Raw genomic sequence first — 12,882 nt, 5'->3', positions numbered from 1 at the left:
GGGGGAAAAATGAAGACACATGTGTTGAAACTCTGCCAGGGAAGCATTGCCCAATGACAAACTAGGGAAAGTCTTGTGATGTTTTCCTCTGCTCACTCTAGTTTTACTGATTCTGCTCTCACGGGGCCTGCTCAAACTGCCTAATTCAGACGCTGTGACCTGCTTCCAATCTAAGAGGAGTACCAATTCCTCAGCACAAGGACAGCATAATGGTCTAACTTTGCAGGGAGCCGGTGGGGCAGCTGTAGAGATAAGGGGGCAACTCTTTACTCCAAACATCAAAAGCAAGTTCATCCAGCTCTCCTTCTGGTCTCTAAGCAGCTATCCGATGGATGTCTCAGAAGCCCTCTTAACTCCCTCCCTTCTGTCTGTCAGCAGGAATGCAATGCTGCCTTAGCAGTCAGGCATGGCTGCAATCACCACAACACTCACTAGTCTGCAGAAGAGCCGGCCTGTATTGTTGATTTTGCAATAGTCCTGAACTCTCAGCCAGGACAGAGCAGGGGTTGCCTAAGGACAGAGAGGAGTTGTCTGCAGGGCCCTGCCTGGCTCTGGGTTCAGATTAGCTGTGATTTGCCCTAGAGTCATCTGAGCCAAGTACTGGGCTGGCTAACCCTGCCAACACCTGCAGGTCACAGGCCATCTGTTTTCTCTTCCTTCTTCTTAATTTTTGTTCTATCAGTCCATAAACTTCTGAGCTAGGTCATTATGTTTGCTCTTTACAACTACCAGATCAATGTGAAGTTTATTGCCATGTACTTTACGTGTGCGTTCGTGCGTGCGTGCGTGCGTGCGTGCGTGCGTGCGTGCGTGCGTAAGTTATTTGAAACAGGGTCTCATTAGGTGAACCTTCATTCCAGGTGAACCTGAAACTCACAGAGATCCACCTGCCTCTGCCTCTGCCTCTGCATCCCAAGTGTCCCAAGTGCTATGATGAAAGGCACAGGTCACCAAGCCCAGCCACTGTCATGTACATTTACCCAACATCTTTGGGTACCTGATTATATTCTGACTCTAAAACAAATCCCCCACAAAAAACACAACTGAAGAATATTGAAAAAATTATTTTACACAGGATTATTGTACAGTATTACAATGTATTTATGTGCAAAATTCCATTGAAAATCATTTACAAAAAAGAACAACACAGTATGTGCTGAGGGTTCTAGTATAACAAAAGCCAAGGATACAGTTACAAGGCCTCCCCAAACCAGATGCCTGTGCGTCCTTACACAGTACAGTAACATGTTTTTGTTTTTTGTTTCTGCAATGACCTGTATTACACCGATACATGACCCTTCTAGTATGTGTGCCCAGAAATTCGTTTTATACAACATCTATCTAACTTCACCGTATATCCATGTTGTTTGTGTGTTTTCTCTTTGTTTTGTTTGTCATGCTGAGGATGGAACCAAGTATGCTAGTTGGTGCATGCCAGTTCTACCATAGTCCATCCCAGCCACTGTCCATTATTACAATAAAGAGGAGTTTTTGGTTTGTTTTTGTTTTTGTCTTTTTGGTGCATTCTTTTCCCATCAGCATCTTACTGACCTCAACAAAAGCCATATTATACATTACTTGGTTTCTGCCTCCAAATAGTTGGATGCCATCAGTTTTTGGCTTACAAAATGGGCACAGGGAGCGTTATCCTTGGTTTACTTTCCCTTGTAGGGATTTTTAAAAGTGTTTCCCAAAGCAGATAGCATATGGAACAGACCTTTGTCAAACCTCACTGCAGCATGTATTTACAGTACCGACTCCTTTTCCTATGTCCTCCAAAGCCTGAACCTGCAGACTACATTCCTCAGCCCCTCCTTAGAGTCTGTGTTTCTCTCTCTACCTCTCTCTACATTCATGTCTCTCCTAATCCTCAGCATCAATTGCTTAAAAATATAAGCAAACAACAAATAGTACGACAGCACTAAAAGTGAGCAAGGCAACGAACAGTACATCAGATTCTTCCAAGGCGGTCTGGGGCCAGTGTCAAGGATTGCTTTACGACAACCAGCAGCCTCTCCCCACAAAATTGCCGAAACGTCCAGTTACAGAAGAGAGACCCCTAAAATGCAATACTCTCAGATCCAGCAAGAGATTTATCTTCAAATATTAAATGTTAAATCACATGCATACTTATAGAATATTTTAAAGTTACAAAAATATCTTAAAAACCAATCCTGACAGTTTACCTGCAACTGCTATAAATTTTTCTATGAAATATATATAAAAAAAAAAACACAAAGGCTCTTTGTAAAAAAAAAAAAAGTATAGAATGAACGAAGGAGGAAAGAGGGGAAAGAGGGAAGGATGGAGCCGTCCACAGAGCTGAGAGGTACCTGACGCACTGCATCGGACAGTCTTGTCAACACCTGCTATGGAACCCAAGAGAAGAGCTTGTACCTTAAGTGTTTCCTCAGCACATATACAAACATGTAAGCCAGCCCAGAAGCTGGCCAAGGCTAAGCAGCCAGTGATCTCTGGACACCTGAACCATCAAATGCAATTCTCCATTTCTAGAGGAGAATCTTACTACTTTGTGAACCCCAGATACCTCATTTGGGCAATGTATCTAAAAGCTGCCCTTGGCTAAGTCAGCCTATGGATGGATGGCTTAGTCACTGATCTGAGGGGTCCTTGAGGAAGTGACTGTCTTTCAAGCTCAAACATGTGGCAGCCAGAAGGCTTGACTCCTAGCTCCCTTTTGGATGCATCAATGGGAAGTCCCATGTGTCCTCTATGAGGGAGTGAGGTCTTCCCCATTCTGGAAAATCACACCGTAAGGATCATTCTTGATTCGCTTGTAGACAAAGTGGAATATATGGGGTTGAGGCCGGCTGTGCAGCTCAGCCTTGATCTTTTGAGGATAAGTGTCCTCTGCCAACTGCTGCCATGTTTCATCCACGAAGAGAAAGAGGCTATACTCCTCAGGGTCCTCCACCTTAAACTTCTCCGCACAGAGCTGACACACATCCTCTGTGGTGATGTATGGTCTCACAAGGAGGGTCTTCCCTGTGCATCCACTGTTGACCTCTTGAAAGGCAACTCGGAGGTAATTCTGCAAGTGGAAACAGAGATGTCAGGGGCAAGGGCAGACGAGAAAGCAAACATAGTTGAGAGGCTGAGAACCACTTCAAGGCTTGGGTTTTTCCTGACGTCTAGCTAGGCCACGCAGCTCAGACTGCCAGGAAAGACTGACTGGAACTCGGCAAGGACTGAGCTACCATGTTTAGCTCATTGCAAAGAGAAGCAACAGGAAGTCCCGTGAGCCCTGGTTTTCATCTTTCTTTGTCCATTATAAAACCAGCTGCTGAAAAAAAATCCGGAGTAAGAGTATGAACTACATCCAAAGCTGGGGTTTTTCCCAGCTTGAAAAATAACCCTAAACAGCAGAAAGGGCTGGTCCAGGAGTTAGCAGGAGGGGATTAAAAACACTGAGACACACCAGCACATAGGATGCTCACTTTGTGCTGTTCTAGGAAGCCTAAGCAAAGACATTAACGCCTGGGCAAACTGCTGATGTCTGACCATTCTACCCAGATGGTGATCTCGTGTGATGCAACCTTACAAAAGGCTCCCAGCAGCCCAGGGTGTGATGTGGGGAGAACCAGAGGGAGGAGATGTTGATTCTGCAAGAAAACTTTGGAGATGGAGCTGACTAAACACAACATGGTGCTGCAGGAAGCCAAAAGAGATGGCTGTAGGCTTGGCATTGGGAATCATGTAGGTGCTCACCACCCTGCAAGGCAGTAAGCCTGTCGACTTCGACAACACAAGCCCAGGCAGTTGCCAAGATTTTGTTATTCTTGTAGCTCCATTATTTCCAGGTCCTTAAGAATGGTTATACACAGGCTGGTGAGATGGCTCAGCCATTAAAAGCTAGGCTCACAATCAAAACGATAAGAACAGTTACACACAAAGCAGAGCAGTCCTAGTCAAATTCCAGCTGCATCCAGAGAACGCACACATTTTTGCTTCTTAGTTCTGGCGACCCTGGTTGAGAGGGCCCAGCCTTTCGTCTCCTATGGGTGCCATAAGGCTTAGCAGGCATACGGGAATGGGGGGCCGGGCGGGGCTCTTGTGTACTGGGGATGTTTCATGTCATGTGTAGGGAGGACGTTGGCCAACCTGATGACTTTGCAGAGGAGAGGCCAGGTCAAGTGGCACTCAGCTGGAGTGCCATGCTCTCAGATTTGAACATCTGTCTCCAGAGCATGTGCCATCAGACCATGCCTCTCTTCTCCCATCCCTGCCGACACTTTTTGCTTATTCAAGGACTCCTGAAGAGAATTGCCTACATAGGAAACTGAGACACAGTCAGCGTTTCACTGTGTTGGCTACTAAGGAGTCTTTTTCTTCCAGTAAAAGGGAGCGTTAGGGATGCTTGTATTGACGACCTTCAGTACTGGCATTCCACTTCTGTATTTTTGTTTTCATCCATGATCTGGGTGCTCTAAAATCTCTCTCTTGGGTGGTACTGTGGGAAGACATGCCTCTTTAAAGTGAATGAGGTCAGCGGGTAGGGCATGTGCCAAAGGAAGGGCTCTGTGGTGTGTGGGGATTGGGTACTATGGGTCTCTAGGTTAGGAACTTCTGGTAGTCAGTGGTGGTAACATAAGCAGGCAGAGATGCCTACTGATGGAAGAATGTACTTTTCTCATTTTCTCTCATCTCAGAGGGTGTAGCCCCTCAGGACCTTCTCTATGCATAGCCCATATGGCAGTAGTCCAGTGGTCTGCATGAGCTAAATAACTTACCACGTGGATGCTCTTGAACAACCCAAGCAGGGGTTTGTGGGGGTGGGGCGGGGACAGGGCACAGCATGTGTTCTTGCTTTGTAGTTTGTGCATCTGGATGGAATTTCTGAGAAAATTGCAATCTTGGAGAAAAACGTGCTGACCTTGCTTTTCAAGTATGGGCTGACTTTGAACCAAAGGTTATTTTCAAAGCAATAAGAAATGGGGGAGAAAAGGCAAGGGAGGTGAATCCGGACACAGAGGCAAATTCATCCTGCCTTTCCAGGCTCCTGTTAGGGAACTGCTGTGTGTCACTTAGAAATAAAGCACAGCCAGGTTTCAGAGTTCCACAGAAGCCTTCAGATGACTACCCAAAGATGGTTGCAGACTGGTTCACTATCACTGACACCGGGCAAAAGTAAATCGGGGGTTGCCGGGTCAGGAAAAGGCTTCTGTAGCCCTAGCTCTCCTCCAGGGAATAAACTCATCGGGAAGCACACATGCCCAGCAGCCCAGCCTGGAAACCTAAGTGGGTCCTGGTTACAATGTTCACTCTCAAACTCAGTCGCTGCCCAAAGTGCTGAGCTGAGACACCAGGGGATTCTGTTTGGCAAGTGAGGGAGGAAAGGGGGGAGGAGAGATGGAAAGATACCTTGTTGTACCTCCACCACTTCCCAAAGGGTGACCAGGCGGGCTGCAGGGTAAATGTCCACTGTTTCCTGAGGAAGCTGGATATCCGATGCCTTTGCTGGCTTCTCCTTCGGACATCCTGTCAGGTTAGGTCTTTAACAGCAGGCCAAATGTTTTAGGAGGAATCCTGTCTTAATTTGACTTGGTTGTCCTAACTGCAGCTAACTGTGGGCCACGCCTGTTTGTATATTTATACTTATGTTGGTGCTAAAGTGATTCACACTGAGTAGAAAGTGTACCTTGACTTGCGAAATTTTCTGTAAGTGCTAGGGATGGAAGCCCAGGGCCTTGTACATTCAGTCTACCACCGAACTATAATACCAGCCGGGTTTTGAATCTGTACTTTTCCCCAGGCTAGCTATATTCGATATCATCCTCCTTGTGATGCTGGGCAGCAGTAATGAGCTGGCACAGCCAATCAGCCACAAGATCACAATCTTGACACAAAAAGTCCTCCCCATCATCCTTCTGTTTTTCTGAGTCAGGGTATTTGATGGGTTAGACACGGTCAATGCATTTTTTTTTCTTTTTTATTGTTATAGTGTAGTCAGTGGGGACATGGCCTGTTGAAAGCTGCGGTGCATCTCTGTACATGTTGAAAGAAACAGAAGTGATACAGCAGGGCCAGACAATGGCTTCATTATTCTATTCCACCAGACGATTCATCTGAGCTGGGACTCAGGCCCTGAGCCCATGTGCTGCAGGAGACAGCCCCGCCTTCCTAGAAGAGGGAAATATGGAGGGGACTGGGGGACGTACCTGAAAGTCATCTACAGAGGGGATGGTCCGGTTGGTGGTTCTCCGCTTGTGCCACTGCCTCAGGGTGTCCCTGGCCTCTGAGCTGAGCAGCCTCGCAGCCTGTTCTTCTTGGAAATTCTTTATCAGAGACAGGGCTCCATAGGCGCTTGTCAAGTAATAGCCTCCTGGAAGGGCAGAGAAAGTGGGTCCTCAAGAGTGTCACGCTGGTGAGGACAGTGGAGGTGCACTAGTGTTAAGGACATATTGTACACAATTGTCCTTGGGTGTCCTTGGAGGGGGTGGAGTCTAGGATCTGACCCCTGTGCACTAAAATCTATGGATGCTTAAATATTCATATACAATGGCACAGTATTTGCATACAATCTACACAATACTCCTGTAAATCTTTTTTTTTTTTTTTTTTTTGTTTTTCGAGACAGGTTTTCTCTGTGTAGTTTTGGTGCTTGTCCTGGATCTCGCTCTGTAGACCAGGTTGGCCTCGAACTCACAGAGATCTGCCTGGCTCTGCCTCCCGAGTGCTGGGATTAAAGGCATGTGCTACCACCACCCGGCTATTCCTGTAAATCTTAAATCATGGTTGGGTGACTTATTATACCCCATACAATAGAAACACTACATCAAGAACTGAAGAAGGGGTTGGGGATTTAGCTCAGTGGTAGAGCACTTGCCTAGCAAGCGCAAGGCCCTGGGTTTTGTCCTCAGCTCCGGAAAGAAAAAAATAGAAAGACAAAGGACAATAAAAAAGTTGTATATGTTCATTTCATTTTTTCCCTGAATCCATAGGCGCAGAACCTTTGCATGTGGAAGGAGATTGTGATTTCCCCATCACTTCCACAGAGGCATACATCAAAGAACACATCCCTCACATCTTCATCCCTCTATTCAAGCCCTCATCTCAACCAGATTTATGGAGTTATCCAAGCCTGTGCTGGGACCAGGGAGCACTGAAAAGCTGACCATTTCTGTTTCCACATTTAAGAAAAATGATTAACATGTTAAAGAGATGGGTGTACCTCTAGGAGTACCCTAAAATTATCTCTTGTGTTTGTGGGGAGTGCTAATAGGCATACTACATTGTAAGGTGCCTATGTATTTTCCTAGGTTTGTCTTAAAAATAATTAGTTGTTTGCAGCAGAATGTGTAAATGTGCTTGGGTGACACTAGGGAGCACCTTAAATGTGTAGCAAGAATTCTCTGAACATGGCACATTTTATGATTAAAGGCATTCTTTGTCAAAATATCAATTGAAGTTCTATTATGTGCCCAAGACAGAGTTGGGGGAGGGAGAGCTTAAGAAAAAGGATCTGAATCCCTGCATCCCTGCTCCTCAGAACTGGAGAATCCCTGCTCCCCAGAAGTGTACACACACACACACACACACACACACACACACACACACACACACACACGTTCATATATATTGTTTTTTTTGAGACAGGACTTCTCTGTGTAGCTTTTGGAGGCTGTCCTGGACTCGATCTGTAGACCAGGCTGGTCTCGAACTCACAGAGATCCACCTGCCTTTTCAAGTGCTAGAATTAAAGGCATGAACCCCCAGCACCGGGCATAGAGACACATATTAAAGAAAATAGGCACTGATGGTTCATTAATGCATAGACCAGACATTCATTGCCGTTAAGTGAGTTATTTCCTGAAGTGTCACTTTCGTGGCCAAAGCAATTAATTGCTCACACAGGACCTTGCAGAATCCTCTCTAATCAATGTGCAGGAATTAAATGGTTTACCACTCAAGGAGCATGGATAGCAGGCCTGTGGGCCTGCGCTGGGTTGAACTTGGCAAAGAGGCTTTGTTGTTTACAGTCACTAATGGAGATTTCTCTCTTTCTTTCTTAGCAGAGCTTTATGGTGCTGGGCCTCATGTACAACAGGCAAGTGCTCTATCATGTGAACACACCCCCAACCCAGGACAGCCCACAGGCTTTTTGTTTAGAGTTTTCCTGACCCTACCACCCATGATTTAAGAACTCTAGGGCAACCTCTGCTATAAATTATTGATTTTAGCATTTGCCCCATGAGCAAATCACACATGACTCAGTGTAAAATGCTAGATAAAGTGTGAATCACCACACAATGGAGTTCAGGGAATCTACAAGGACTTCAGGAATCTCAGCGGACTCTGTCTGCATGTCAGCATTTAACTGTGGTTCTGGGAGCTACAATCCCTGTGGGATGGTGAAGGGTTCCCTGGACTTTCAATTTGATACCATGGCCCTGATGTGCTCAGGCCACTAAGGAGAAAACCTCAAATGCTGGAGACGCAGACTTGACCATATTCTGAAACATGTGGATACAATTAGAGGAAGGTTTTACATTTCAGCAAAACTAGATCCCACCATAAGCGAGAGCTCTGAGCTTGCAAGGGAATCGACGGTGCTGGGTCTGTAAATGAGAATACCTGCTTACACAGCAGAAAAAGCATGTGACTGCTGTAAAGCCAACCCAAGAGAGCTTTGGACAGGCCACAGAAAGCAAGGATCTGTGACACATGACCGCAGCTCCTCTAGATCTGGATTGGAGGAGCTGAAGTTCAATGCCCTGCCGTTTACTCTAGAGCTACAGCCAGCTTGCCTGGGCCATGCCCTCCTGAGGAAGGAAGGTAAGCAGTGTCCGTCATAGTTCATGCAGAGGAGCACACCGGCTGTTCTTATGTCAGTGTGCAGTGTGACCTTGTTTTTGTTTTTGTTTTCCCTCTCGGGGATTCCTGCAGGGGAAGACAATCCTGCTCATCTGTCACCCACAGTACTTATGACGTTCCCCTTTAAGAAGACAAGCTTGAAACACAGGGCCAGAAAAAGGGGCAGGAAATGGTTGTCTCTGTCCTCAGACCACAAGACGTAAGCATCTGTCTGTCCTAAGTACATACTGTCAGTAAGAGAAGGGTGATTTTCTAAGGGAGACTGGCACCCTCTTTCCCCAAAGCCTCAAGGGGTCTTCTTGCTACCAGAAACCACCAAAATAAACCCTAAGCTACAATAATCACATGGTGAGGAAAGGGAAGGCTTGCCACTGGACCTTGCAAACGTCTACCTCGGTGCCTGGACAAAGCCACATTCATTTTCTCTCTCCGGCCCAGTCCCAGGAAAGTGAAAAGACACAGTGGGTCTTATGGGCTCCTAATGGAGCCTATGAGTCCCTGGCTGAGAATGCCACTGAGAGGGTGTGAACCAGAGGGAGATAAAGACAGGAAGAGTTCATTCATATCTGCCTCTGGTTGGAGACAGGATGGAGGATACTTATCCCAAGTTGGCACTGACCAGAAAGGGAGAGGGAGGGCATGCCTTGGAGACAAGGGCCAGTAGGTCTTTGATAAGAAACCCAAGCCTGGCAGATTCACATTAGAGGACTGAGGACAGTCCAGAACATTCTGGGATGATAATGCATTTGCTTTCCTCCATGGGAGATGCCTAGGTGATGAATGCCCTGGGGAATCCCAAGCGCAGGTGGACCTTTGTACTCAAGCCCAGACCGAAACTCGACAGGAACAGGGGAAACACAGCTGCACCCTAGGGTCTGTCTGGGTGTCCTAGGAAGTTCTGAAAATGACTGACAGCTGGGCACACAGGCCCTGATTTGTCTCCTTGCAGAAGGAGCAGCTCACCAGAGAGTCCCACTTCTTGCCGCCTTTCAAGGTTGTGAGCTACGTAGTCAAGCATCCAAAAGATTTTCATGATTCAACCTCTAATTGATACAGAAGGAGAAAGAATTTCCTCTGTGAAGACACAGGCAGGACAAGACTGAACCTGAACACCGAAGTCAACGGGAAGCAAACCAAAGCTGTTTGTATGTTTAAAACAATTCTTTTTTAAAAAGGGGCAGCTTTTCATTATTTTTAGTGATAACAGTAGCAAGTTATTTTTTTAGCAGTGTAAGTATTCTTTAATAGAAAGTCAGTAACTTCCTAAATAAAAGAAGCTATATAAAAAAAAAAAAAGAAGAAGCTAAATCTTTTTTAAAAAATGTACCATTCAAAGGGCAGGGGCTATAACTCAGTGGTCGGCTGCTTGCCTTGCATGTATGAGGCCCTAGGGTCAATTCCTAGTACTGAAAAAAACAAACACATACCAAATGAAAAAGATAGTCTATTAAATGTTTAATTCTACTAAATTAAATTTCTATTGTCAGGCTTGGTTGCATTTTCTCCTTTCTAAATTTTTATTTTTCTACAATGAAATACTAGTACTACTGTGATTTTAAAAAGTCAGCATAGTACATTTTTGTTTGTTTCAGTGGATCTCATGTTGTCTCAAACTCACTATTTAATCAAGGATAACCTTGAATTTCTGATCCCCTCCTCATAAGTGCTAGGATTACAGGCATGCACTTGAACTCACAGAGATCCACCTGGCTCAGCCTCCCCAGTGCTAGGATTAAAGACATGTACCACCACTGTCACCCGGCATCAACAGCCAATATGTACTATCCATTGCTAGACTGTTCTCTGTGCATGTGGGCGTTCGTGTATGTGTGTGTATGTGTGTGTGTGTGTGTGTGTGTGTGTGTGTGTGTGTGTGTGTGAAGGTGGACACCAGAGGACAACCTTGGGTGTTATTCCTCAGATGCCATACACCTTGTTTTTTGAGAAAGGATCTCTCATTGGCCTGGAGCTCACTGATTTGTCAGGCTGCCTGGCTAGTCAGCCCTAGCATTCCACCCGTCTCCAGTGTTACATCTGGGCTTCCCCACTGTTGGGACTGCTGATGTACACCTCCATGTCGAGCTTTTTGATGTGCATGATGGGGCTTGAACTCAGGTCCACAAGCACTTCACTGGCTGAGCTCTTTTCCCAGTTCTCATTGTGCTTTCTGAGACAGGCCTTTGCTATGTAGCTCAGGCCTGTCTGGGTCCCATAACCTTGCTGCTTCTACCTCCTAAATGCTGGTGACAGGTGTGGACCACCGTGCCCAGTTTCAAAAGGGCTAATTTTGCATTCCATGAATCTCATGTCAGTTTTAAAACGTGTAACCCCCGCTAAGTGGCCCCCACCGTCAGAAAACCTAGCTGCCTAGTTCCTCTGACACGCCAGGGTACATTACCTTCTCCATGCAGCAGTGATGGGTCTAAGAGCTCCATCATGTACTCGATCTCAGTGTCCAATTCAAGCATGTCACACTGGGCTATGACATAGGTCAGCACAGGCAAGAAGTCATCCGCACCATACATCCTCCCTAGGATCAGGAAGAGAGGGCAAAGTAGGATATTTTTATCAATGTCTCTTTTTTTTTTCACATCCTTTTTGCTGCTATTATTAGCCACCAAGGAGTCATGCTGGGGAAATGTGCTACTTATAAACAGGCGTAGGAGTTTCTGGAATTCTACCTACGTGGCCCTAGACTCTTCCTCTACTGTTTACTGAGACCAGCCCTTGCTCACAGTCCCAGAATGAATGCCTATGGGACAGTCAACCTAGTTCAGATTTTCTTCCCATTTTTAAGATTTATACACTAGAACAAAGTGCCTGTGTTTTAAACTGTTAGCAAGGTATGATATAAACCCTTAATAAAATCTTTCCTTGGGCTAACTCTTTCTAGCTCACTTACTGATCACAAATGTAATGACAGATCAAACTTAAACCAGGAAAAGATTTTGCTCTCTGCTCAATGTTCATTTAATTTAATTTATTTAAATGTGTGTTGATGATAGCACCTGATTAATAGCAATATATAGTAAACAAACAAATAAAACAGTCCTTATTTCTCATATTCTTTAAGATGGTGGCTCTTTGTTTGTTTGTTTGTTTGGTTTTGGTTTTTTGAGACAGGGTTTCTCTGTAGCTTTGATGCCTGTCCTGGATCTTGTTCTATAGACCAGGCTGGCCTCGAACTCACAGAGATCCACCTGGCTCTGTCTCCCGAGTGCTGGGATTATAGGCGTGTGCCACCACCACCCGGCCTGCAATGGTGGTTCTTAACTGTGGTTACTTTGCTGACCAAGAGAACATGTACAGTATCTGGAAACATTTTTCAGATCACAGCTGGAAGGTGAGAGTGGGAACGGTATCCAGGAGGCCGCTCGGCTTCCCCACAGGGAGCAGGACAGCCCCCACAAGGAAGTTGGTCATGACTGAGCCGTCGCTAGTGTGCAGGTGGAGAGACGGTGCTGCAGAACAATGCAATGCTGAGCAGGTATTATTCTGGAAAATTTTATAAATGATCTCATGAACTATAGAGATATGTGCTTCAAATTTCAGAGGCCATGTCTAGCCACAGACTGGCAATAGTTTATGGGCTCTGGTGTGTGTGTGTGTGTGTGTGTGTGTGTGTGTGTGTGTGTGTGTGTGTGTGTGTGTGTAGGGGCCAGAGGTTGACATTAGTTAGGTATCTTCCTCACTTGCTCTTTTCTGTATTTACTGAGGCAGAGTCTCTCCTGAACCCGGAGTTCACCTATTCGGCTATTCTAGCTATTCACCTTACCACGGGGATCCTGTCCCTGTCTCCTGGTGTGGGACTGTGGATAGGCTACCACACACATCCACCCAGCATTTCTGTGGATGCTGGGAATCTGAACTCTGGTCCTTATGCTTGCCTGACAAATGCTTTGCCTGGGGAACCATCTCCCTGGTCCCAAGAGCTCAGAGATTAAGGTTCTCACTCAGCAGTCTGCAGTGCACACACATTCCTATCTAATCCAGCAATGGGTAACAGAGTCCGTGGCTTCTCTACTAAGGCAATTTCTGTCAGGAAAA

General features: G+C 45.8%; 1 protein-coding gene across 6 annotated transcripts in view; it reads right to left on the bottom strand.

Moving 5' to 3' along the window:
* Positions 1-1,048: 1,048 nt before the first annotated feature.
* The window catches only part of Rin2 (Ras and Rab interactor 2), a 219,938-nt gene continuing 208,104 nt past the window's right edge, over positions 1,049-12,882 (bottom strand). For 5 of the 6 annotated variants that reach the window (XM_028881863.2, XM_028881864.2, XM_028881865.2 and 2 more), the window contains 3 exons: positions 11,234-11,365; positions 6,180-6,343; positions 1,078-3,052 (listed from right to left, as the gene is read on the bottom strand). In XM_028881863.2, coding sequence (XP_028737696.1) covers positions 2,732-3,052; positions 6,180-6,343; positions 11,234-11,365 — 617 coding nt within the window. In that variant the 3' untranslated portion in view covers positions 1,078-2,731. Of the gene's footprint in view, positions 3,053-6,179; positions 6,344-11,233; positions 11,366-12,882 lie in introns of all 6 variants that reach the window. The other variant, XM_028881866.2, reaches the window with a different exon arrangement.

Source organism: Peromyscus leucopus, chromosome 4 (assembly GCF_004664715.2).
Source record: "Peromyscus leucopus breed LL Stock chromosome 4, UCI_PerLeu_2.1, whole genome shotgun sequence".
NCBI classification, from domain to species: domain Eukaryota; kingdom Metazoa; phylum Chordata; class Mammalia; order Rodentia; family Cricetidae; genus Peromyscus; species Peromyscus leucopus.
Note: the sequence above shows the minus strand (reverse complement) of the source record. Positions and strands in the feature narration are given on the sequence as shown.